The sequence below is a fragment of the Mustela erminea genome, chromosome 7 (genome assembly GCF_009829155.1).
Source record: "Mustela erminea isolate mMusErm1 chromosome 7, mMusErm1.Pri, whole genome shotgun sequence".
NCBI lineage: Eukaryota > Metazoa > Chordata > Mammalia > Carnivora > Mustelidae > Mustela > Mustela erminea.
The window spans coordinates 137,932,383-137,959,837 of NC_045620.1; the positions used below are offsets into that span (position 1 = coordinate 137,932,383).

At 49.4% G+C, this 27,455-nt stretch overlaps 1 protein-coding gene across 1 annotated transcript in view; it reads right to left on the bottom strand.

The window, feature by feature from the left end:
- The window catches only part of LOC116596422, a 76,134-nt gene extending 49,192 nt beyond the window's left edge, over positions 1-26,942 (bottom strand). The window contains exons 1-2 of the mRNA XM_032353719.1: positions 26,884-26,942; positions 13,235-13,620 (exon numbers count right to left, since the gene is read on the bottom strand). Coding sequence (XP_032209610.1) covers positions 13,235-13,620; positions 26,884-26,942 — 445 coding nt within the window. The remainder of the gene's footprint in view (positions 1-13,234; positions 13,621-26,883) is intronic.
- Positions 26,943-27,455: the final 513 nt, after the last annotated feature.

Consider the following 27,455-nt stretch of genomic DNA (forward strand, 5'->3'; position numbering starts at 1 on the left):
TCTCAAGTCCCAGCAGAAGTGAAGGGAGCGAAGCCGATGACACACCAACAAGACACGCCCCGGGCCCCCAGATGTCATTTATAACACTTTCTGGTTCTGCTTAGTTATCCAATCTTCTGTTTTAGGGCTTCAGTGAGATAGTAAGCTCCCCAAAGACAAGAGATTAACATGTATGTCTGTTTGGAGGCACAGTTAAAAATGCAAATGCTTACAGGGGACAGGCAGGGAATGTCTGCAGATTCCTGGCGGCTGGCTAGCGCAAGACAGCAGGAAGCGGGGAGGTCTGAGGAAAACCCGGCTGACACACGACTCAAGGACACTCCATCCAAACAGATATTATTTACTTATTTTCAAAGCACTATACCAACTGTGGAAAATAGTTCTGGGCTTGGGTTTGGAGTGGGGGCTCCCAGGGAGAGACAGATGCACTCTAGTAATGGTACCAAGCTGATGTGACAAAGCTGCCTCCATCCCACAAGACATAGGGTCTTGTGGTCTCACGAGCCTCTCAAAACGGGAGATTCCATGTTCGGTTCCAAATCTGGCTTCCATGGAACTCTAGACCATGGGTCTTCAGCAGGTGACATTGGATGGGGCAGACTCTCCCTGTGGCACTGTACCTGGCCTGCTTCTCCCCTTTGTGCTGGCTGCCTTGTCTGTGTGGCAACTTGAGTTCATCAGTTCTGTGCCAGAGGGACTGCATTTCTCAGGGACCACTTTTCTTTCCTCAGGTGTAGGGTTACAGGAGCCCTTGCCTTCACCTTTTGGCACAGAAATAATATGCACACCTAATTCACAAACTGAAGGTGGTAGTCTTTAATTCAGGGAGTAAGGTACTGTGCTCAATGGCATTTTCCAAATTTAGTGCAACCAATCAACCAACAAACCAAACAACCAACCAACCAATGAACCAACCAACCAACCATCAAACCAACCCCCAAAGCATCCATCTATAGGGCATCAAAGAAGATTCTGCTCATGGCATTCTATTTGCCCTGATGACCATGAACATTTTACACCTAAACTATCACATAGTTTTGTAAGTACCTAATAGGCCTCTGTAGAGAGTATCTTTTGCTTGATATGCACATGAAAATGAGAAAAAGAAAAGAAGTATGTTCTTATAGGACTTGTCCAGCTACCCAGGAAGGTATCATCAAATAAGCATGGATGGCCTCGAAGTCAAAGGAATCAAGCCTTTGTGTAAGGTGGGGGACTATGAACCCCCACTCTTCCTGGGTCTCCTCTCAAGACCCGACAACATCCTGGACATAAAGGGGCTTAATGCCTATTAAGTGACTCATCAAGTATTTGAAACATGGAGTTGAATCTGGACATTATACCATTTTATATAGTGAAATATTCATGTTGCCCTTGAAATGCTTCACAAGGTTGGAATTGAGCCTTTTAACAAAGTCACCTATTAGCAAAATGGACACATAATGTGAGAAGATAAATGACAGTAAGATACAAAATAGGGAAATAAGCTGACAAAACCCCTTTGTATCAGTTGCTGCAGAGGCTTCAGAAGTTCTGCTGTGAAACTAGGTGCTCAGCTCCTCTTGACAGCTTGGAATCCTCACGGGTGTTTGTAGTTTATATGTGTCTGTAATCAGCTTTGATATCACAGTCCCAACTTTCTTCCAGATTGGGTGAAAAATATCTACACTGAGAAACATAGCTATTGTAGGGAAATGGTCCAATATTGGAAAATAAAATAGAAATTGGCAATTGACTTGGAAGGAGATAAAACACTGAAGACCACCAAAATTAATACGTTAATTCAAAAGTTGTGTCAGTCTAGGGCCATTAAGCATAGCGGAAAACCTCCCTGCAGAGCCCTGACAATACCGCTCAGCTGCACCACACGTTATGATGCTTGCTCTTCTTAAGAAGGAGGAGAACTATAATAAAATTTGAAGGATTTCCATACAAAATTGTCAAAACTTTAAAATACAGATGCCCGGCACAGACTCACTTGTTCTTCAGTCTCAGACTCCTAACACTGTTCTAGTTTTGTCACAAAATCATTTTTCCTAGAAATCTGACCATCGTTTAAGAACAGGTGTTCTTATGTCCCTGGTGTCTCTGTGATTAGCTTATAGTGGTTGTCTTTGTGATTCTCTGCCAAGTCCACACTGTCACTGGGTCAGTGTGGACTTGACTTAGACATACTAACTATCTGCTTTAACCCTCCATTCTCCAATGCCCCCCTCCCTTATTTCTAACAAATTCTACCCTGCCATCCAGGAACAAAACCAGAGTACAACTTGAAGCAGGATACAGGGCTTATCTCTTTAAACGTAATAGCAACAATGGCATGTGCACACTTGTTCCATCTGTGCAAGGGATGACAGGTAAGTGGATGGGGTGGGTGTATGCCAGGGAAGCTAGAGTTACAGGAATCAACACAGAAAGGACTGGGACTGTGGGCTACAGGTGCGACCCTGCTCTAGGCTTTGTTTTTTCCATAACAAGGAATTTTCTGAATTGGAGCACGGATCAAGAGGAAGGACGGGATACAGCTCAGAGAGGCAAGCTGGATGCCAGAGTAAAACCCTGTGTAGGATTCCGGGATCCTGACATTTCCTTCCAAAAAGTTAGACAAGTTGTCAGTAGGTAGCAGGTCTCAGAGACCACACACACTGTGAGAAATGATGAGGTGACTGCACAGATAGTGTAAACTGCAGAGCTGATGCAGATACTGTATAGATAGTGTAGAATTGCAGAGCTAGTACAGATACTGTACAGATGGTGCAGATACTGTACAGATGGTGCAGACACTGTACAGATGGCAGAAATACTGTACAGATGGTGCAGATACTGCAGAACTCGTACAGATACTGTACAGATGGTGCAGACACTGTACAGATGGTGGAAATACTGTACAGATGGTGCAGATACTGCAGAACTGGTACAGATACTGTGCAGATGGTGCAGATACTGTCCATATGGTGCAGATACTGTCCATATGGTGCAGATACTGAAGAGCTGATGCAGATAGTGTACAGACAGTGCAAATACTATAGAGATGCTGCATATACTGCAGACCTGGTGCATATATTGTACAGACAGTGCAGATTCTGTACAGATGGTACAGATACTGTCCAGGTGGTGCAGATACTGTACAGACAGTGAAAATACCATACAGACAGTGCAGATACTCTGGAGCTGATGCAGATACTGTGCAGATGGTGCAGATACTGTACAGATGGTGCAGACACTGAAGAGCTAATGCAAATACTGTATAGTCGGTGCAGATACTATACAGATGGTGCAGATACTGCAGAGCTGGTGCAGATACTGTACAGATGGTACAGATACTGCACAGATGGTGTAGATACTACAGAACTGGTGTAGATACTGTGCAGATGGTGCAGATATTGTACAGATGGAGCGGATACTGCAGAACTGGTGCAGATACTATCCAGACGGTGCAGATATTGCAGATGGTGCCAATACTGTACTGACGGTGTAGATACTGTACAGGTGGTGCAGATACCGTCCAGATAGTGCAGATATTGAACACATAATGCAAATACCATACGGATGGTGCAGATACTGTCCAGATGGTGCAGATACTGTACAGACAGTGCAAATAACATACAGATGGTGCAGATACTGTACAACTGGTGCAGATACTGCAGAGCTGGTACAGATACTGTACAGATGGTGCAGATATCGCAGATGGTACCAATACTATACTGATGGTGAAGATACTGTACAGGTGGTGCAGATACTGTACAGAAGGTGCAGATACTGTACAGACAGTGAAAATATCAGACAGATGGTGTAGATACTGTAAAAATGGTGCAGATACTACAGAGATGGTACAGATACTGTACAGATGGTGCAGAAACTATATAGATGGTGCAGATACTGTACAGATGGTGCAGATATCGCAGATGGTACCAATACTATACTGATGGTGAAGATACTGTACAGGTGGTGCAGATACTGTACAGAAGGTGCAGATACTGTACAGACAGTGAAAATATCAGACAGATGGTGTAGATACTGTAAAAATGGTGCAGATACTACAGAGATGGTACAGATACTGTACAGATGGTGCAGAAACTATATAGATGGTGCAGATACTGTACAGATGGTGCAGATACTGCACAGATGGTGTAGATACTTTACAGATGGTGCAGATACTGCAGAGCTGGTGCAGATACTGTCCAGTTGGTGCAGATACTGTACCCATGGTGCAAATACTGCAGAGCTGGTGAAGATACTGTATAGACGGTGCAGATACTGCAGAGCTGGTGAAGATACTGTACAGACGGTGCTGATAATTTACAGATGGTGCTGATACTGCAGAGCTGGTGCAGATACTGTACAGATGGTACAAATACTGAAGAGCTGGTGAAGATACTGTACAGACAGTGCAGATACTGCGGAGCTGGTGCAAATACTAAACAGGTGGTGCAGATACAGTACAAATAGTGCAGATACTGAACATATGGTGCAGATACTGTACAGGTGGTGCATATACTGTGCAGATGCTGCAGATACTGCAGAGCTAATGAGGAGCACATAGATTAAGAGATGGGGGTATGAAGACAGGCATTTCTGAGGAGAGCACTGAACACCTTGTCCAGGCTGCAATGATGGGATTTGATGGCACAGAGGAAGAATGTTGAGCCTAGACTGGGTGGAGACAGAGATATCCTGGCATACAGCACTGATGTTTCATGTGTCTGGGCTATGAATTGGCGTGGGCTGATAAGGGTCCCACACCTAGCAGGCAGAGGTGCACAGAAACTGCCCAAAGAAGAAAACCACTAAGCATTCATGTATGTGTGCAAGAGTACACAGAATTGCATAGAACACCTCTTCTGAGTGTGTGAATTTCGAGGCAGAGAATGGCAACAATAAGGCATGAAAGGCAGGGCCAGGCCTTGGGGACTTGATTTCCTGGGGAGAGCAGCTGTGATCCTGAGAATTAGGATCTGTGATCCTGTGATCATGGCGCTTCACCTGTGTGACTCCTGCCGGCCACCCAAGCCGGAGCTCTGGAGTTCCAGAGCCAGCTGCCCGGGCCCTTGGTTGGGTTTTCTGCAACTACCAGGGCTGGGGTCCATGCTCTCAGGCACAGAACAGAAAGGATCCTCCCTGCCAAGCCAGAAGGCTGTTCCTGGACACCAAGAGAGTCACCAGGGTGATTCTCCTTAGAAGCTATCTGCGAGGCCTAGGTTCCACCAGAGAGACTCCAGAGACCCACATGCTCTGGGGCTCTGATCATCTGTGTCACACTACTGCAGGAGTGTGACAACTGGGCACGGGCTCCTCATTCCTTGATCCCCTTGCAGAGGAGAACATTCTGTGCTACAGCAACAAGTGAGCCCACCCTGGCTGCACTCCAGAATCATCCGGAAACTGGAAGTACATATTTGGGGGCACCTGGGTGGTTCAGTGGGTTGGAGCCTCTGCCTTTGGCTCAGACATGATCCCGGGGTCCCATAGAGCCCCGCATCAGGCTCTTCACTCGGCGTGGTGTCTGCTTCCTCCTCTCTCTCTCTCTCTGCCTGCCTCTCTGCCTACTTGTGATCTTTGTCAGTCAAATAAACAAATAAAAATAAAATCTTTAAAAGTACATGATTGTGCAGACCAGTCCAATTAGATCTTTGAGAAAGAGACACAGCATCTGCAGCCACCGTGAGCTTGGGAGCTGTCACCATCCACTGGCCGTCCGCCACACCAGGGTAGCAGCCCACCCATGTCCGGGCCTCCCTGGCACCTCACCGCCCTGCCTGTACCTGGATCTGCTTTACCCAGGAAAGGAGATGGTGGGACTAGACCAGAGCTTCCCTTACATCACTGCACATTCAAGTCACCCAAGAATCTTATGAGGGGTGGATTCTGATTTTGTACGTCTTAGGGCCTGAGAACTGCATTTCCAACAAGCTCCTGGGTGAGGCCTATCTACTGGTCTGAGGACCACACTTCAAGTAGCAGTTTCTGGTTGCAGAAGTCAGAATGGCATTCAGATGAGGAGGGCATGGTAAGGTGTTTGAGAAGAATGGACCCAAGGGAGCTGGACAGCCGAGGGGGCTTCCTGGAGGAGGTGTGAGCTGGAGGTGGGTGGGCCTGGGAAAAGGAGGAGAGGCAGCACAGGGAGCAACAGAGGAGAGCAGGGACAGGCGTGTGCTAGGACTCGAATCCCACTGCGATGGCTCTGCCCACCTTCCCTGTCTCTTTGTGCGGAGCGATGCAGCCCTTCCTCCAGGCTCGTGAGTGCCGAGGTGCGCAGGTGCTATGGTGGTGGAACAGACTTCTCTTCTTTTTGGCCTCATGAGCAACTACTGGTCCTTCAAAACCCATCTTCAATTACACGTTATCTCTAATATTTCCTAACCACAGACCTCAGGCAGAATCACCAGTTTTCTCACCCACACTCCCACAGCTGTCAACCCTTAGATTTGTTACAGACCCTGCACTCCGCGGCAGGAGAGCACATTTTAGTGCTCCCGAATTCTCATGGGTTGTAAGTCTTACACGGATTCAGGAGAAAAGTACTGAAATTTCCAGGAATTCTAAAGTCATCCTGAAACTGTAAACTATTCTGTACTTTTTGTTTTGGCAACACTGTATACATGTGGCTTTCCATGAATGTCCAAAATAATACACAGTGAATCATTTTTCTGTGATTGGGGGCTATATTACAGAGACTTTCTGTTAAATATGTGTTATAATGAATACATGACTTTTTCTTATGAACCCATATGTTGGGAAAGATTCGGTATTTCAATTACAAGAAAAAAGATGATCTCTACCTAATACAAATATTTGATAATAAAAAATGCTGAAACAAAGATATAGGAATGCAAAATAAATTCCAAATAAAAATTGCTCTAAAAATGAAAGATGTTATCATGAATACTTGATATTTGAAATTGTCACTCTTAAAATGAAATTTTAAAACAAGCAAAGTATGGATTGCCGTACTCAATAATCTTGATCTTAGTCATGAGGCAAATATTCTGGACATAGAAAAACTTCTTTCACTTAGTGCTGATGTTGTTTAAATTGTTATAGGGTGACCCCAACACATCTTCCCCTCAGATGTCACAACATCTCTTCGTATAAGCTTGGATCCTGTTTTAATCTTGAAAATACTGTGTCCATTCCTCCGTGACTGGGTTTTAGTGTGGAAAACAATAGTGCCTTCGTGTAGGCCAATTTTGATGAGTTTCTAACTCTGTGATTGAATATTCCACCAAAACATTCAGATCAGCTCTTTGAATCTCCTGTTTTAAAATATTGGCCAAAGGGACGCCTGGGTGGCTCAGTTGGTTGGACGACTGCCTTTGGCTCAGGTCATGATCCCAGACTCCCGGGATCGAGTCCCACATCAGGCTCCCAGCTCCATGGGGAGTCTGCTTCTCCCTCTGACCTTCTCCTCACTCATGCTCTCTCTCACTGTCTCTTTCTCAAAATAAATAAATAAAATCTTTATATATATATATATATATATATATATATATGGCAAGACCCAGAGCTTAAGTGGTGGCCGCCCATGCACAGAAATCCCTAAGCTGCAGAGACCCCTGGTCTCATCTTCTTATTCCCCGTGACTTAGTGCTGACCCCAGAGACGCTGGCTGTAGAGACAGCAGGCTCTGCTTTCTCTTTGTGGTGTGTGCAAATGTTTGCTTTGGACACCAGAGAGGGTCTTCAAGCTGTAGACGGTAGAACTGTGTGCAACACAGAGGATAAATGAACAGCGCTGTAGAATTCAGAAGAGGAAGAGGAAGAGACTCCCCACCAGGACGGAGGATGAATGTCCCCAAGGACCAGGGCACAGACTAAGAACCCACTGGAGGAGACAGGACCTCCAGGTGGAGGCCAGAAATTGGGGGTCCAGGAAGGGAGGCCACAGACCTGAGCAATGTAATTTTACAGGCCCCTCAAACTGTGCCTCCTTTCAAACAAGCAACTTGGTCCTTAGGGGCCCCTCTCACAGGCCAGCCCCGTCCCCAGCTGGTTGTTGGGAACTACTCTAGAAGAGGTTTGCTAAAATGACTTACTGACTCAACCCACATGGGAGCTCTTATGAGATGTCACCTCATGGTCCTTCCTCGATGGAGCCCCTCGTGCATCTAGCTGCTTGTTTACAAGTCATCCCATGGCCAACAGTTGGGGTCAGAGGACCTAGGTCTGAAGGGGGGGTGGGGGGTGGTATCACTGCAGGCTCAGGCCGGGATCAGTCAGATCACGAGGTGCACAGGTCCCACAGGGATAGCACTGTGTCTACTCAGCGAGTGGGGGCAATGGCTGTCGGAATATTCTGGCTGCAGACCCTATGCCACTCCACTCATCTTGCGTGCAAATACCACAGGCCGTTGAGAGATGCTGGAACCTCTCCCGAGCTTCTGTGCCCTGGGGATGGGGTGGCACTTGGTCTATCCCTGGGCATCAGGGACCCCTGCCTCATCCTCAAAGAAGCAGAGCCCACTCCCTCACTGCTGCCCAAGAGCGACGTACGAGGAAGGACCTCTGTGACTATAGATGATCTGAAGAGTGCTAGGCTACTTGAATCTGAATTTCTTCCACGTGGTCACTCTTTCTTCCAGATAAAGTGGAAAGGTGTGTGTCTGGGGGCGGGGGGGGGGGGCGCAATAAATAAGGTGTTAGGTTTTCGTGAGCATTAACAATGGTAGGGATGGTCTTTGATGCTCCTCATTTCCTAAGCACACATCTCGTGCTTGGGTCCACTTGTCCACTCTGAAGCCTCCAAAACATGTCAGTCCCCTTCTCTCCCAGGTCAAGAAGCCATCCCTTCACATCCGACCATCTGCAACAACTCCCTCACCAGAAACCCTGCTTCCCTTCCTGACCCTGCAATATCCACTCTCCCTCAGAAGCCAATGTGACCTTCCAAACATGCATCAGATCATCATGGCTCTGCCCAGCTACAAAACTTCCAGGCAGCCCCTCACGTTTATCAAAACTAAACTCCTTACCTGGCCCCGCCTATTTTGGACAGCCATCTGATCCACAGTCCCCTCCTTGGGCCACGCCAGCTGGCTTTCCTTCTGCTTCTCAGTCAAGAACTGCAGAGGCCACCCCAGGACCTTTGCACTGATTTCCCCCTCTTCTCAGCCTAATCTCACATCATAAGTAGACTTTCCTGACAACTGAGTCCAAAATCAACTCCCCAGTCCTTATCACAGTTCTCCATCTTAATTTCCTTCTTACTATTCATCAGCATTGATGCATTTTATTCCCTTTTTTTGTCTAATTTTCTGTCCCACCTCCCCTGCATAGCTTATGAGCTCCCTGAGAGCACAGCCCTTACTTATTTTTCTTCTCAGTACTTAAAATACTGCCTGACATGGAGCAGGTATACAGCAAGTATTTGTTAAATGAATGAAAACAAGGAGGCAGAAGCAAGACTTAGAACCTTCCTGCATACATGCTGCCCTGGAAAAATCACATGTTTTCAAAATAGCCTCCACTTTTACAAAATTTAGAAAAATTTAGTTTTACCACCCCCGTTAGATACTGTCTTCCACCTGCCACCTGGTCAGGCCCCTGAAGGACACTGTCTTCCTTAAAGGGGTGTTTTACTGACAGAAGGGTGTTTTACACAACAAAGATGTTTCTCTCCTGTATTTACCCACCAGGTCTTAAAGTCGCAAAGTGAAATAATAAACAGATGAACCTTTATCATCCTTGCAGACATGGGAAGGCAAGCACCGTAGGCAAAAGGTACAGTTAGAATCCGAATCACAGGACCTGACAGCTCGTCTCAGTACATCTACAAATCTGGGAAAATGACTTCCTTCTTGCGATCTTAATTTTCTCACCTATAAAAAGAAGGGATTGATTCTAGGCCAAAACATTCTAGATGAATGTGGATGTTCGTGTCTGGGAGGGTCATGCTGCCATGCAAGTAGATTTTTTAAAAAATTGAGTGATGAAAGAAAATGATTACTGTAAAAGATCAAAATAAATACATTCCAAATTGTGTAGAAAACTTTTAAATTGGGGAAGTCGTGCGTGATGGGAGGTCTTATCTATACACCACGGGACAATGCATCACTTTTGTGTTCATCTTTTCGTGTTCATCTTTTTCTTTGTTCTCGAAGTCGTCGTGATCATTAAGTGTGTCATGTCTTCGCAGCCCCTTGGCCCCAAAGAAATTAAGTTGGGGGAAGCAAAGCAGGTAGCTGCTAAGCTGTCTTCTTGCCCCTGCGGTGACGGCCGGCTCGGGAGTCAGTGGTGGCCCGGGACCGGTCTCTATGCTGCTCAGTGGGAGAGGGAGGGGATGGACTAAACCGGGCACAGCCCCTCCAACGCTGCACTCCCTTCACCCCAGCCACACCGAGGAACGGCTTCAAGAGACAAAGGGGACAAAATAAGAACACGGGGATTTTGCCTGGACTCTGGGAACGATTCTTCCTTTCATCACGGAGCTTACCAATCAGAACTATCGGAGGTTTCATCTGGGCCAATCATGGGGAATGTTTCTTTGTGAATAAAATCAACCCAGAACAAAGCAGACCTGAGAAACAGAGAAAATTAAAACAAGCAAACACAAGCACGCACTGATTCCTATTGATCCCTGTATCCAGCTGGCCTGGAAGCAAAACCACACTGTGATCCTTCTGGTCTCCTGACCCAACGCATTTCCTCTCTTGTCTAAACCAGTCAGAGGCGTATTTGAGGCGATGCAAAGATGCATGGCTTGTCATCGTCCCCATTCTAACCTTGTCTTTCCGGGGGACCCGCACAAGGGCCACAATGCTCCCCAGATGGTGCTGTGGGTTGGCTACGCCCACTCAGGTGCCTTTTCTCACGAGCAGGGTTCATCGGGGTCAGTGCTCTGTGTGCTTCCTGCCCCTCGGGGACGGTTTCCTCACTGTCTCTGCAAGGGGGCCTCTAACTTTGATTCTGGGACCAAGGGAGAGCTGTTCAGGCCTCTCTGCAAACTGTGCACACCCAGCTGCAGTGCCCTCTCACGTGAGAGCCCAGCAAGGCTGTAATGAACACTTGGGAAACTGTGACTTATTCCCACAGGGTGTGTGACCGTTACTGCCCACTGCACAGTTCAGTGTTCGCTTCTATCTTTAGCCCTGTTCCTTGGGCTATACCCTGAGCAGTCTGGGACAGACCAAGCTGGTGGTCTCGGACCAGCAAGGAGGCTCTCGGTAGAGCTCTCTGCCTGCAGTGGGCCTGATGCACCTGCCGCACTCAGTCTCCAGAGCGGCAGCCCCCTGCCTCTTCTGGTCTTGGGATTGGAGCCCTGGTCTCCTGCTTGGGTCCCCTGGTTTTGTTGTCGTTCTCTGCGGGTTCCCTGTCTTATGGAGAACGACAAACCTCTCAGAAGCCTCTAGAGCCTTCTCCAGAGGGCAGGAGATCCCTTTCTCTGCCTGCAGTTGGGCAGGGTTCTCCCTACTGGGTCCCAGAATCTGGGTGTACCAGATGCTGAAGCCATAGCCCCCCCCGCCCGTATCAGGTTAGTGGGGGATGTGGGTAATTCCAAGACAGTGCTCTGTAGGGGCCCCTGGGTGGCTCAGTGGGTTAAAGCCTCTGCTTTCGGCTCAGGTCATGATGCTGGGGTCCTTGGATGGAGCCCTGCATCAGGCTCTCTGCTCCGCAGGGAACCTGCTTCCTTCTCTCTCTCTCTGCCTACCTCTCTCTGCCTACTTGTGATGTCTGTCTGTCAAATAAATAAATAAAATCTTAAAAAAAAAAAAAGACAGTGCTCTGTAATAGAAATAAAACAGACAGCTTTCAGAGGAAGGAGCTACACACCTAAAACAGCCCCAGGATGCTTTTTGGAAGAAACCACAGCTGAAGTGGGTCTTAAACAATGGATAGAGCTCATACAGTTCACCAGAGGGGCTGTTACAGGCTGAGGGCTCAGCCCAGGGATGGAAAGACCACATCGGGCAGCCGGAGCCACTTCCCACAGGCAGTGAGCATGCGCTGTGAGGCGGGAGGCTGGGAGTCCCGCAGGCAGACCCGGAGCGCGCAGAGCCATGGACAGAGACCGCGGGGCTGGAGGCACCCTGGAGGGTCACTGGGAGAACCCTGGAGGGTCCTGGAGGGTCACTGGGAGAACGCTGAATGTAACGGTGAAGGCGTTGAGGAGCTTTTCTAGGGATTTCCTCAGGAAAGTAACCGGCAATTTTGCTTTTGCAAGAGTAAAGTTGGAGGTATAATTCACATCAATCGTCTGGCTACTGATGCCAGAATATTCATCTCATCGTGGACCTGGCCTGAGGCCAGAGCCTACCCAGCTGGAGCTTGACCCCATCTTGGGTGTGGCTTCTTCACCCCCAAGAAGCCATGGTGACCCATCCCGCCAGACCGTTTGCAAAATGCTCTCATCCCAAAGTCCGGAGATCACTCCCATCTGCTGTCTGTGTCTCAGCCCCGTCCCTGGGCTCTTGCTTAACCCACAGCTCCCTCAGGCCACTGGGGTCACGACACCTGCTGCGGCACCCCGCATTGGCCTAATGGTTGTTCAGACCTTAACTAATGGGCTCATCACTACCCAAAACCGTGCCCTGTCCTTTTTTAAATGCTCTGACAGTCTAACAGCTCCCCGAGGCTACAACTTAGACTTTGTGGCTTTCCCATGTTTGCACCTGTATTTTGCTGTCATTTTTTCTGTTCCAAAGCCTGGTCAGTGGATGGACAGTTTTCAGGAATGCTGAGCACCAGACCTGCGGCTGAATGAGCAAAGGTACATAAAAAACAGATCTGCATCCTGAGCACAGATCTGTGCTCAAACCTGTCGCAGCAAGTATTTAATCACCTTTTCTGAAGAGGAGGTGAACGCCGAGGGGTCGCGTGTTTTCCCCCGACACCACACAGCTTCCTGCTCCCCACAGGACAGGCTCTGAATTTGAACTCAGCTTGCCAGGCACCCTGGTGCACGCCGGGCTCACCAGCCCCATAGGAGTCTGGCGGGGCTGTGAGAAATCTCCTCTGGGGACGTGCGACTCAGACGCATCTCCTGCTGTCACATAGGACCCACTGAGCTAGCATTCCCCACCAGCTCGATGCTCTTGGAAAGCGTGTGCCTGATTTTAGAGGTGGCTTCCTGAACGAAGTGCGTGATACCCACTCACGCTTCTCAGAAAGAAATTAGGGAAACGGCAAAAAGCATGCAGCCATCAATCTGTCTGAGAGCAGCTTCTCAGCGGCAGACGGGCTTCCCCCTCACGCACGGCCCAGACAGGAGCCCAGACCGCAGCGGCCCCGGCTCATCTCACCTGAGCAGGTTCCCAGCTGAGCTTCTTTTGTCGCAGCAACAGTGGGCTCCCAGCCGGGGAGGTCCGTGCTCCAACGTGGCTTGTCTGGGAAGCAGCCATACAACCCTGTTTCCTTGCGTGAGGCTGTCGCCAAAGCATCCCCCGTGCTGCAGAATGAAACCCGGTTTGGGGGTCCCTCTTCAGGGCTCCCCGGGGTGCCTGGCACCACATGGCACAACCCGCCACGTCCGAGCTCCAGCCAGACTGCTGACCTGGCCCCCGCGCTGTGTGATATCACTGGCTCGCACAGGGAGGCTTTAACTGTCTCGTCCCCAAGCTCAGAGCCCTCGTGTCTCTGTAGGATGCTCCTCCTGCGATGCCGGGGCTCCGCCGCCCCAGGCTTCTCCCTGCCAGGGCTCCAGGCTCGCGGGGGCTCACTAGCCCAGCCCCTTACCACCCAAGGATCCTTCGTTCTCACCGAAGTAATGATTAATCCCAGGGCTTCTGTGTAAGCCCTTTTCTTTTGAAGAGCCAATTAAAACATTTTCAGCATTCAGATATTTGTAAATATTCTGGTGTTTTTCCATAAATACCTATAGGTCGAAATCATTGTATTCTTGGGAAAAAAAAAAAATCCAACAGCCACTCCTTCATTCCTCTGAAACATGCTGTTCTCATTTAATTTATAAGACTTGCAACTCCATATGGAAAGGATATGGTTGACTGGGGAGACATGGATATTAAAAAAAAAAAAAAAAGTGATCACATAGGAAATTAATAATGCACGCCAGACTGTGGATTATACTGTTGGGGGACTGAATGCAAAGGACGGAGGAGAAGGGCACAGAATTGGCACTAGAGAGACCCAGTTTCCAGTCCCAAACCAATGCTCACTGAGCTGTACGGGTCTGTGCAAGTGCCTGGCTCCTGGCCTCTGTGCCCCGCCCAGGCTCGCCGATGGCCAGCGACGTTTCCGACAGCCCGACCAGCTAGGTTTTCCTTTCCGGAGCAGAGAAAAGCAAAGCTACCTCCTTGTGCTTTTGGAGGAAGGGTGGCCCTTAGAGGGAGTGGACATGGGAATCGCTGAAGACCTCCAGGCTAGGACTCACAGCCCTGCCCCAGAAGATGATGACTCAGCGTCCTCGTCTGCCAGATGGGCGAACAGAGCCCGCCCCCGGGCTGATGCAGCCCCTGTAAGGACCAAATGGGGTGTTACTTGCAAAACCCCGGCTCCCGCTCGGGGAACGTTAGCTGTTACCGTTACTCCTCTGGGGTCCTCGTTCTACCACGACTCTCTGAGCTACCGCGCCGTCTCTCCGGGACTCCATGTGCAAACCTCTTGTATACACTCAAGCGTCTTGTATACACTCACCAAGAGAGGGTTCTGCTGATGTGTGCAAAGACAAGACCACACCTCCATCGCCAGGACACAGGATCTCGCCTTCAGAAGACAAAAACAAAACCATCTGCCATACACTGGGATATTCTGTAAAGTGCTTTTTCTCTGCTGACTGTTGTGTTTCAGGGCACCAAGTAAACATTTTTCTTCCGATAACCATTTAGAATGGCCCCGATCATAAGACAGGCTAATACTACTGTAGAAAGCTTATACAATTTGCCCGAAGCGATGGATGTCCTTAGTAGTGAGTCAGAGATGGGAGCCCTGAAGTCCGGCTCCAAGCCTGCCTGAAGGGTGAGGTCGTCCATCCCAGGAATCAGTGGGGGAAGCGGGGATTTCCAACACAACCTAGAAACTGGGATGAGGCTTTACAGAGGAGGAGGAGGGGGACTGCCTTTCTGTCACAGCCATTCCGTTCTCCTAACTGATCGCAGCATTTTACTGGGCATGAATTCACCGGACGTTTTTAAGTGTGGAACTGGAAAGACGCGTTGCTGTGCAAAGTGTCTCTGGGTGTCCCACACTGAGTGATGGTACACGGTCACAGCAGCAGCAAGCGAGGCGGAACCCGGGAGGTGAGTGTGTGTGTGTGTGCCTTCCGCCGGGGTCCCTGGCCTGAGCCCTGTGGACGAGGCTTCACGCCAGCAGCCCGCAGAAGCATCGGGCACCGGACAGGGCTGGCAGCATAGAGCAGGGCGGAAGGTGGGCTTGGAGCTGAGGGACAGACGCCGCACTGCCCGCCTTCGCCGCGAAGGGAAAAGGGAAACGTAGGCAGCAGAGAGGAGGACCGTCCCCTCCTCGCCAGGACAGACGGGATCCCCTGCCGGCCTCAGAGGTTGTGGGACAAAGAAGAAGGGGGGAGAAAAAGGATCAGCAAAGCTTCTCTCTCCCCAGCACGCTGTCATCCATGACATCACATGGAGCAGAGCCGTCCCCGTGCCAGGGGGGCCGCGCCCAGCATCGTTTCTCGCCACCGGAAGACGCCTGGGCACGACGACCTTCCCCTTCCCGCCCATCCTGGGGTTCTGAGTATTGCTAAGTGTGCATGCGTTGGTCGAGGCTTTCCTCCTTTACCCAGGCTCTTTCTCCTTCTGTGTGACGATGGGTCCAGATCACCTAAGGACAGGCCACCACGGCCCACCAATGTTTGTTCCACACATTTCTATTATCCCGGCGAAGCCCGGCGCCGGGGTTGGGGGGTTGGGGGGGTGGGGGGTGGGGGGGGGTGCGGTGCTTCGCAGGGATAATACATGGGGGGGGCATGTAATCACTACTTCACACACCGACGTTTCCCGGGGTTCCCCAAGGGACAGCGGCTTTGTCTGCCTGAGTGTGTGTCCCGTTTCCTGACCTCCGCAAGACTGAGAAGTGTGACTGGGTCCTTCTCCTTTGTGGGGGGCTCTTTGGTTTACCATAGCGCCCAGCTTCCTCCCACCAGATGCGGCACCCTCCCAGCCGAGACAACCGAACCGCCTCCAGACATCGTCAAATGCCTCCTGGGGGCAAGATCCGCTGCGCTTGAAAACCACTGGCTACTCTGATTACAAGTAGTATTAAGTTACTTGTAATTTTACAATTAATATTAAAAGAAGAAAACTGTTAAGAAAATACCAAATTATGATAGAATGCATTCATTGTAGCATAGCAGGCAACCAGTGAACACTCGATATCTACCCGTGTATTTCTCTACTAAAGAGCAAACCACGAAGGAATTCATTAATTTACGTATTAGGAAATTTCATGCTTATGAACACTTACTGTTTTTTGGAGCACTTTCTTAGGCCTGATTATAAAGTCCTAAGAAAAACACTTGTTGGGGGGCCTGGGTGGCTCAGTGGGTTAAGCCGCTGCCTTCGGCTCAGGTCATGATCCCAGGGTCCTGGGATCAAGTCCCACATCAGGCTCTCTGCTCATCAGGGAGGCTGCTTCCCTCTCTCTCTCTGCCTGCCTCTATGCCTACTTGTGATCTCTGTCAAATAAATAAATAAAATCTTTAAAAAAAAAAAAAAAAACTTGTCTTTTGTCACCAAGGTTAGCAGACAAATGAAAATGTCTTTCAAAAACACCTATGTGTACAGGCGCACGTGCATTCCCAGCAAACAAAGGCTATGGTCAGTCCACGCGCTGACTGATTCCTTTCACAAATAACTATTCTTTCTGCTCTGTGTTAGACACCACCATGCCTAGGCATGGATTAGGAAGCTGTATAAGACTCAATTCCTGCCTTTAGGCAGTAGTAGTTTGAGAAAAATGTAGCAAACAAGTGAGGGCAATAAAATATTGTTTATTCTTGTAATAAATATTTAGGCAGAGTGCTGCACAGTGGTAATAGGATATAGAGCAGAACTGATACCATCTCCTGCAGTTAACGATCTAGAAGAGATAAGACACAAACTCAGAAATAAGGAAGAAGATTATAGTGGAAGTAAGGGAGGCCACGGGGGTTTAGGGCGGGTGCACCCGTCTTAGATTACAGGAATATTCATGATGATTTTAATACACGCTCATAAGCTTTTGGATACTCGGCTCATGAAACGTAAGTCGACTTCACCTCCTGTTAGATAGGAGTCAGTGCTGGTGTTAGGGACACATTTCTAAGAGAATGTGGTGGAAATGTCACCATGGGACTCAAGATAGACAATGGCACTCTGCTGGCTTCTCTCCAGCTTGAGGCTACGCCCTGGGTGACCAGCTGCCATGTTGTACAGACACATTCAGGACAGACTGCGTGGCCCTGGCTGATAGCTCCAGTTGAGGTCGTGGTCAGTCTTGTGAGTGGTCAGACTCGTGGCCAGTGTGTAAGCAGTGAGTCCGGCCTTCAAGTTGCCCTGACTGTGGCTTTAATGGAAGAGAGAGGAATGATTTCTACCAAATCCTGACCCACGTTGTGAATTTGCAAGTAAAATAAATGTTTCCATTGTTTTAAGCCACAAAGCTTTGGGGTGGTCGGTTACACAACCATAGTAACCTTGACAAAACCACCTAGATTTGAAAGATATTTCTAAAAGGGTATGGGGGCACAAATCTATTTTAAGTAGTCCAGGCAAGTTTTCGAGATGTGGTCATTTGAATTGTGCCTTGAAACCTGAGTGCATCCTCCAGTAGGTATTAGGCAGGCAGACAGGAAAATGGCAGGACCTGAATTGTTTTTTGTCTTGTTTTATTTTTTTTTTCAGTGTTCCAAAATTCATTGTTTATGCACCACACCAATGCTCCATGCACTACATGCCCTCCACAGTACCCACCACCAGGCTCACCCAACTCCCATCTCCCTCCCCTCCAAAACCTTCAGTTAGTTCCTCAGAGTCCACAGTCTCTCATGGTTCACCTCCCCTTCCAATTTCCCCCAACTTACTTCTCCTCTCCATCTCCCCATGTCCTCCATGATATATCTTATGCCCCACAAGTAAGTGAAACCATATGATAATTGACTCTCTCTGCTTGACTTATTTCACTCAGCATAATCTCTTCCAGTCCTGTCCATGTTAATATAAAAGTTGGGCATCGATCCTTTCTGATGGAGGCATCATACTCCATAGTGTATATGGACCACATCTTCCTGATCCATTCGTCTGTTGAAGGGCATCTTGGCTCTTCCCACAGTTTGGCGACCGTGGCCATTGCTGCTATGAACATTGGGGTACAGGAGGCCCTTCTTTTCACGACATCTGTATCTTTGGGGTAAATACCCAGGAGTGCAATTGCATGGTCATAGGGAAGCTCTATTTTCAATTTCTTAAGGAATCTCCACACTGTTCTCCAAAGAGGCTGCACCAACTTGCATTCCCACCAAGAGTATAAGAAGGTTCCCCTTTCTCCACATCCTCTCCAACACTTGTTGTTTCCTGTCCTGTTAATTTTGGCCACTATAACTGGTGTAAGGTGGTATCTCAGTGTGGTTTTGATTTCAATCTCCCTGAAGGCTAAGATGAGAAACATTTTTTCATGTGTCTGTTAGCCATTTGTATGTCTTCATTGGAGAAGTGTCTGTTCATGTTTTCTACCCATTTTCTGATGTGATTATCTGTTTTGTGTGTGTTGAGTTTGAGTAGTTCTTTATAGATCTTAGATATTATCCCTTCGTCTGTAGTGTCATTTGCAAATATCTTCTCCCATTCCACAGTTGCCTCTTTGTTTTGCTGACTGTTTCCTTTGCTGTGCAGAAGCTTTTGATCTTGGTGAAGTCAGGACCCACACTTTTAAGCACAACGAGGCATGTGACCACAAGAATGAGGCTATGAGCCAGCACGTCCTCTCTGTGAAGTGTGAGTGTGTAGCCTGGCTTGCCCACTGAGACAGGGCTGGGAAGAAGGATCAGAAGCAATCCAGCTAGATTCACATATGGAAACCTCTAAAACAATTTTTGTTACTCTGAAAACGTACATATAACACACAAGTTACCATGTTAATAATTGTGTAGTGTGCAATGCAGCGGCATTCAGTAGATCCCAACGTTATTTCCCAAAGAGTCTTCACCCTGAAATTCCTTATACGCATCAGGCAATCATTTCCCCCACCCCCTCCCTTCCCCACCCACTCCCCTGGCAACCACTCGGCTCCTTCCTGTCTCTACGATTTGTCTTTCCTGGGTATTCTGTTTCCGTAAAACCATACAACAGGAGGCCCCTCATGCCTGACTACTTTCACTTGGCAGAACTCTCTCCAAGCCTCATCCACGCTGGAACCCATGCAGCACTTGATCCATTTTTACAGCTTAATAATATTCCACTGTAAGGGAACGGCACATTCTGTTTACCTGTTTGCCAGTTGTTGGTCATGGTGGTGTTTCTGCCTTTGGCCATGGAGAGGGCCACCATGAGTATTCCAAAGCAAGTTTTCGGTTGAAAACCTGTCTTCAGTTTTTCTGAGTATACACCAAAGAGTGGAGCTGCTGGGTGTGTGATATTCTGTATTTACCTTCCTGTCTTCCACAGAAGCTACAGCATTGTACAGCCGCACCAGCAGTAGAGGGGCCCCATCTCCCCACATCCTCATCCGCACTTGTTACCCCCCGTTGTCACTGTCACTGCTATTATTATTATGGCCATCCCAGCGGATGGGGAATGGCATCTCACTGGGGCTGTGATTTGTCTTCTCCTAATGACTAATGACGTGGAGCATCTTTTAATGGGTTTGTTGCCCTTTTAGATCCACCATATTTATATCTTCTCTGGAGAAGCTTCCAATGGGAAAAACTTCTGTCTCATGCCTTGTGACTGGGGCTTCAGCCACAGCGGAGCAACGGAGAGCCATTCGCCGTGGGAGGAGCATCCTGACCAGATTTAAAGTCCAGAGAAATCAACAAGCCTCCAAGCTGGGGCCACAGCTCCTGCGGAAATTAGGCTAGAACAGGAGGGAGAGGCTCCGAAGCCTAAGCGGTAATCGCAGCCAAGATGCAAGGAGGGTTGAAGAGCGGGGTCGGCTGGGTCCTCAGACCCTTCACGGTTTTGCTGCGTGTTCCTGTTGCCTCCTGGTTCATGTATTGCTACAGCCGTGATGGTGACCTGTTCCATGTGGTAGTCATGGGGAAATCATCAGGAGCAATTCTGGAAGCCTCAAGAGAAGGGATGTTCCACCGTTTAGTTTCCTACCTGCAGGGTAGGAGGGAAGGTCCCCTAATCAGTCAGACCTGAGCCTCATTTTCTACTTTTCTTGTCAGAAAACACTTGAAGCTACACAGCTTAGGGTGAACAAAAATGCCACATTGAGAATTAAATGTCACATAGAGACACGTTCCCTGCACAGATTATAGGAGACGGTGGTAGAGAAGATTTCTCATAGCGCCTGTTTACAGCACCCGTGACTAACTCTGCAGAAGGAAGCTGGGAGACATTAATTTGCCATTCTTCAGGAAAAACAGAATTTGGTCCTTGCCTCATGCTGAAAATGACAAAAGATAGCTCCTTTCCTATATATTACTCTTCCTGTATCTTAATTTTTGAGACCCCTATAGCAACTTAAAACATGTCTACATGCATTATTTTACAAAATACCATTATTTATTCTAGTTATTAATCAAAATGTTTATAAAGGAGTTTTTACACATTAAAAGTATTGAAAATCTTACCAGCCATTCCCTGCCATAACCACGCGTAGCTCCAAGATAAATACATAAAGCAAGCCAGAGATACATAAAAATGGAGATTTACAGACCTTTCAACATAAAGGTGTAGATATGAATCTATATGATTCCTGCATCTCCCTCTTCTCCAGTTTCCTAATTCACTAGGGTTTTGGTTGTGTGCTCACAGCACTAGAGAGTCCTGAGTCATCCCCACACAGTCCCTTCCTGGATTCTCTTTCCAAATGCCCAACTCAATTAGAAGAAATAGGATATACACTGACCATACAAAGTGCCTTGTCCAGGAGCATTGATGAAAAACAACTTCCTCCAAATAATAAAAAAAGAAAGAAATGGGAAAAGGAGAGATCTGTGGGTTCTGTGCCTTGGTCCCTAGTGTAACAACCAGAACACACCCAAGTCTTCAGGTAAAAGTGGCCTCATGATGAGTCCAACCTGTGCAGGAGTGTCAGGCTTGCACATGCCCCCGGTAGCAGAGGGCCCACTGGTGTGAAAACCCCAGGTGCTGGGGGCTTTCAGCAACAGCTTCATGAGGCATCTCATGATGTCTCACATCTCAGCAACAGCTTCATGAGGCAATGACCATCACCCCCATCCTCAGCTCTACATCACCCCAAAACCTTGGCAAAACGCTGTAACTGTGGGCGATCCTGCAAAGAGGAACAAGCCGACAAAGGCCAGAGGTCACGCCCCACGGCCCTGGGGACATGGCTTTCAATCAGGTAACATTAGTTATGTTTTAGACAATAAAGAAATGAACGTTTCGTGGACATCCGGACCTGTGGCCCGAGATGCGCGTATGAAATTCTGTGCATCATGGGTCATCGTTCATGCGCACCCGGCCTGGGGACCCTAGTTCATTTTAATTTCAAGCTAATAAGTAACATTTCAAATTCTACTTCAAACGTTGCATCACATTCCATCACATAAAGCTCCTCAAAGGCTATATGTTTGGTAATTCTCGGTTCTTTCAAACATGCTATAGAGGTCACCTGGGTGGCTCAGCGGGTTAGGCGTCTGCCTTCCTCTCAGGTCATGATCCTGGGGTCCTGGGATCGAGCCCTGCATCGGGCTCCCTGCTCCGTGGGAAGCCTGTTCTCCCTCTCCCTCTCCCCCTGCTTGTGTTCCCTCTCTCACCATCTCTCTCTCTGTCAAATAAATAAAATCTTTAAAAAAAAAAAAAAAGGAAGAAGAAGAAGATGCTTCAGAAGAAGGTAACATCTCGAGCTAATAACCCACATGTTATTGCCGGCAGCTGTAACTGTCCAGGGTTGACTCAGCCAAGGGCCTGTTTCCTCAAACTACAGAGCTGAGACCCTGCCTGTAAAGCACGTAACGATGAAAAGGAGTGAGTGCCATAAACCACGGTCTCCCAAACTTGTCTCGCTCATCTGTGTGTGCTCTCAGCCCTCGGATGGATGGAGGGTGTAAATGCCTTCGGGCCAGGGAACAGCCTGAAATGCCTCCAGTTCCCTCAGTGCTGAGCGGAACCCCAGTGTCACTGAGGGCCCAGCCTAGGCTCTGAGAACTGGGGAACATTCCAAAGGCCTTAGGCCATATTCCCTGTCCAGCACGGGACCGACATCTCAAAGCCCCGCAGTTAAGTCCAGCAAAGGAGGCATTGTTGTTCCTTCTTCCCCTTCAGCTAGTCTGGGTTTTACTTGCTTCTCTCTTCCTGTGACTCTATGTGAGGTTGATGAGGACAAGAACCAGAACAGGGAATGGTACCAGGTACCGCAGAGTCCAAAGTCAGCCCTTTCTCGTGTAAATGGCAGCAGGACACACAGGATCATGATCTTGGGAATGCCCCGACCTCCGTCAGTTCTGACAAGGCATGTTCTCTTGCTGGTCTCATCTATTATTATGCCCGTCCTAGGAGAGGGTTTTTATTTTTGTAAGTAAACTGTACTGTGTGTGACTCAGTATCATTTAAACAAAATCACGTATGTGCCGAGGACACTTAAGTTTAAATCCCAGCTCCTCTGTAAACAAACTGCACAGCCTTTGATGTATCACTTAAACCAGGTGAATCTCCGCTTCCTCATTTGTGGAATGAAAAATAATACCACCGCCCCCCCGCCCCCCCCCCCCAGGGCTGTTGAAAGTATTAGATGAGAAATCACAGGCAGAACGTCTGCACCAGGGTCTCGACGAGAACAGCGCAGGGACACACAGGGGTGCTCAGCCCCGCGCGCCCTCCTCTGAATCCATTTCCTCCCTGGAAAAAAAAAAAAAAAAAAAAAAAAGTCTCGCAAATATTACTTCAACTCCTATTTTGCCAATCCTCTCAAGAAGGAGAAATGATGCTCTAATTTGAATGGAATGAAACAGCTCTGGTAAGTGAGGTCTGCAAAGCGTAAACCTTCGTGCGGGAGACATCAGTGGAGATCTTCAGCCGAGAGCGGCCGCGCAAGCCTGTCCCGTGGGCTCTCGCTCCATTCCCGTCCCGCCAGCAGCTCCCACTTGAGTCCATCAGTACAAGCATTTGGGAAGGAACCTCAAAAGGCAAAACCATTTCACTCTGGAAGTCTACGTTGTATAGATGCAAATGATTTCTGCATGGATGAGACCATCTTTGTGAGGACGGAATACGTGGATCAAGTATTTTCAAGAGACTGTGGATATGCCACGTGCCGCCGGCGGCTGTCCCTCATGAGCCGCTGTACCTGGGAGCAGGCTGCAGGGAAGGTCCTGAGCGCCTCTGGCTGGAGCCCGCCCCTGAGCTGAGACGGGGCTCCCAGAATGGACGCACCTTGTACGTACAAGAGAGCAAACCCAGCGGACGGTGGCTGGCCAGCCCATGGCGGGCCCCTCGCAGGCATGCTGCGGAAGCTGCTGAAGCCGAGTTCTGCCCTTGCAGTGACCTGCTGCCCTCCAGGCTTCCTCATTTGTCACTCAGCCATCGCCTGCTTTCCAACTGCCCACCACCCGCGCTTGTCGGCTAACTCAGGGTAACCTCTCAGAGGACACAGGAAGTGCTTTTTCCTCAGGGCTTCCAAGGCAGATTCAGAAGACACCCACAATTCCATGAATATTTAATGAAATTAATGTGGCAAAGCATGGAATTCCTAGAATTTGGGGGTGAAGTCCCTACCAGCTGATTTTAATTTTCAGTGAGATGTTTCTTTTTCTGGCTTCCCACCCTCTCCACAGTCTGAAGTCATGTGCAGATAAAACATGCTGAACACAGATCACTGGGCTAGCACTATGCGGAGTGTGATGGTGCACACTGCCCAGAAACACTGTAGCAAGAGCCTGTGAGCTATTTGTTTCAACATGCATGTTACAGACCAGTAAGCCGAGATCCAGAGAGGTTAAGTAAGGTGTCTGCTGTCACACAGCTGGTAAGTGCAAGAGGTAGGATTCAAACCTGTGTGCTATCAGCCTGGATGTTTACTTCCTTCTACACTTCTGAAAACTCACAAGGTCCCATTGGTTCATGCATTCATTCAGTCATTCAAGGGCTGTGGGTGCTTATTCTGGGCTGGACCCACTGATGGGTAATGTCCATGGTTACAGTGCTCATGGGAATGCAAAGAAGGGGACAGCTGGTCCCGCAGGTGCACAGCGTGGGGAGGGGGGCACAGGATGCCAGGGACGGGGAACCCCTGTATGGCCCAACTGCCCCAAAGGCCCGGCAGCACCAGCATCTAAGGAGCAGAGGACTCTGGGAAGGAGTTGGGTACTTGAGAAGCTTTCTGGGTACTTGAGAGAGGAGAGCAGGTCCAGGAGTCCATGGTGTTACCGCCCAGGACTGTGGACAGTGCAGCCTTGAGCGCCAGGGGGCAAGGTGGGAGGCCGTGGACAAAAGTCTCAGTGTTGGAGCAGAGAAGAGAACCCTAGGTAGCAGGGTGGCCGGGGGAAAATGGAACCTTGGGGCATCTGAAGCAGCAGACAAATGGTGGTGAAGATATGGGCAATCGCCAGGCTCTGAGGAAGGAACAGTGAACACTGTTCAAGGAGTTTGCACTGAATCATGTCCCCAAGAAAGACGTGGAAGTCTGAAGCCCCCAGGACATGTGAATGGGATCTTATTTGGAAATGGGGTCTTTGCAGGCAGAATATACTTTCGAGGAAGCCAGGCCGGTGGGACCTCATCCAAATGTCTCAGCGACAAGACATAAGAGCTGAGGACTGTGGCCACCACCACAGCTCCCGAGGTGCAAGGTTGACGGTCCCTGGGTCGGTGTCCCAGCACGGCCATCATAAAGTCTGGGAACGGAGCCGCTTCAAACACAGAAGTGATGGCCCCACAGTTCTGCCGCCTGGACGTCTGAGCTGGAGGTATTACTGGGGACACGCTCCCTCAGGAGGCTGTAGGGAAGAGTCTGGCCCCCACCGTGTCTGCTTCACCTTGACATGCTGCTCTCCATGTGCCTGTCTATCTCCACCTGGCCCCCTTTATCAGGACACCAGTGCCCCCCACCCAGGATGACCTCCCCGTATGCGTTTGGACCTGCCTGGACCTTATTTCCAAATAAAGTTATAGTAGGAGAAACACAGTCCCTTTCTCGAAGGTTTCAGAAGCAGAGTGTGACCCCATGGACACCTTGATTTCTGACCTCCAGCTTCCCAAACTGCGAGAAAATACATTTCTGTCGTTTTAGGCCATTAGGGGTAACCACTGGTTACACCAGCCCTAGGAAACTAACACAGCCACTAAAATAAAAGGAAAACTAACATGAGAACTTGAAGAAGAGGGGTGTTTTTAAGGAAAGGGTTCTTTGAAGGCAGGGAAGCAAGGCATGGAGGGCTCTCGGCCCTGCTGGGGTCCAGGAAGGGCAGGCGCCGTGCTGGTGGGCAGGGGGAAGGGGTGAGGAGAGGCCTTTGGGTCTGTTTGATGGACAGTCGCCGGCTGTGTGTACGCCGGTGGGAGAAGCTGACGCGTTCGGAACTGGGCATCTGGAGATGGGCAGACGCCAAGGGAGAGCTCCTTCCCCGGCTGACGCGTCTCCGGAGAAGTCAGGCCCAGGCTGTGCCCTGGACCCTTCTCACCTGCGGGTGAGCAGAACAGGCTTGTTCCGTTCTTCCCTGGCCCTGGCTCCTGCCCTCCCCCTCAAACGGGGACAGTGACAAACTTAACGCTATCCTACAAGCAGTACCAAGGCCGAGGGAACCAAAGGAGGTTTCTCATTCATTTTCAAGCAGGCAGTCAGCGCACTGAGCTCACGTAGGATCCGGCCGATTTCTTTCCATCACTTTTAGAGAACGTTAGAGCTCTTTGCTGAGCATCCCAGCAGAGGACCCCTCCCTAGTTCCGTTGTTTCTCTCCCTCCCTGCGGAGCCTGACTGCAGAGCTGTCCCAGGCCGAGCTTTGCTCCCCCGAGGCCGGACCCCAGGACCCGCGGTGCCCTCCCCAGCTCCAGCTCCGCTGCTTCCTCCCCCGCCAGGAGCAGTCTGGAAAGCGGACAGCCCAGTCATGCTAAGTGCTGGCGTGGTTTTTCTCTTCTTTGATTATTTTGGTCACACTGCATGTGCTTTGACTCCTATTACCAATAAAGCTCCGATGGCCAGTCATTCAGGGACATTTTTACATCCCTGAATTTGCTTTCAAAACACACTAAGCCAGGTTTTTAGAAGACTGTTTCAGGATACATTTCAGCTAAAATCACTACGCGGGTTCAGTTTCAGTGGATGGTTTTGCGAATTAACGTGGTTCAGTTCAGTTTTGGGTTCATGGTTCAGGTCAGGTCACGACCCTTAAACATTCCTAGATAAGGTGGATGATATTAATTTCTTATAATAATAATGCTGAAGACAGACCTGAAAATACCCTTTGTCTGGGACCCCACGGTCCTTGCAGACATAGAGAGGAAAGATCTCTGGTGACTTTCTTAAAGTAGCACAAGGTTGCAGCTTTTGTGGATGTGAGCCGTGACGGGTGAGTGCGAACCACTCCCTGTGTCAGTCCTTCAGGGCCACTGCCAGCCACTTGGAGGTGACACTCTTCCGGCTTCCTCTTCGAGACACCCCGTGTGCTGTGTTCAAATATCTTCTCTCCACTGACTTGTTTGGTGGGAAGGGGAAATTCAGGGGCAGGGGTGGGGGGCTGGGGACATTCTGCCACAGGGGAGTCCTCTGAAAAGTTGAACCTCTCTCATTGTAGTTTTGCTGAAATGCTTTCATCGACAATAGGATTTTTGTCATTGTTTTTGTTTACTTTTATGGCAGCATCTGCTCGCGCTGCACCTGCGCACACGCAGGGGCGCGTCACGCCGGAGCTGCCCTGCGGGCTGAGGCTGCCCCATGGTCCGGGGTGACAGCAGACAGCCGCGGTGATGCCAGCAGATGGCCCTTCCCTACGGGGACCCCTCAAAGAGCAAACGTGCAGCCCCCACGGAGGGTCCGGAGATTTCCTGCTTTTCCTCCCCTTGCTGTTTTGTTAAACCACGAGCCCTTCTGAGCCTCTTTCCACCTCAGAAGCTGCTTCTGTCCCAGAGCTCCAGGGCAGCCACTGACCTTCCTGCCCCTGCCCCTCCCCCTCCCCCTCCCCCCTCCCCTTCTTTCTCCTTCTCCCTTTCTCCTACTGCTCCTCCCCTGCCTCCACCCTCTCTCCCATCCCCCATCTCCCCCCTCCCCTTCCTCTGTACCCCCCCCCCCCCCCCCCGCCTCTCCTCTTTGCCTCCACCTCACCTTCCTCTTTCCCAGCTGCCTGCCTCTCGCCATGTTTTCCTCTTTCTTGCCACAAAAGCTCAAAAACAAAGAAGGAAAAAGAATCCGTGGTGTCAGGGGTTGGCGGAGTGGCCTGCAGGGAGCCCCCC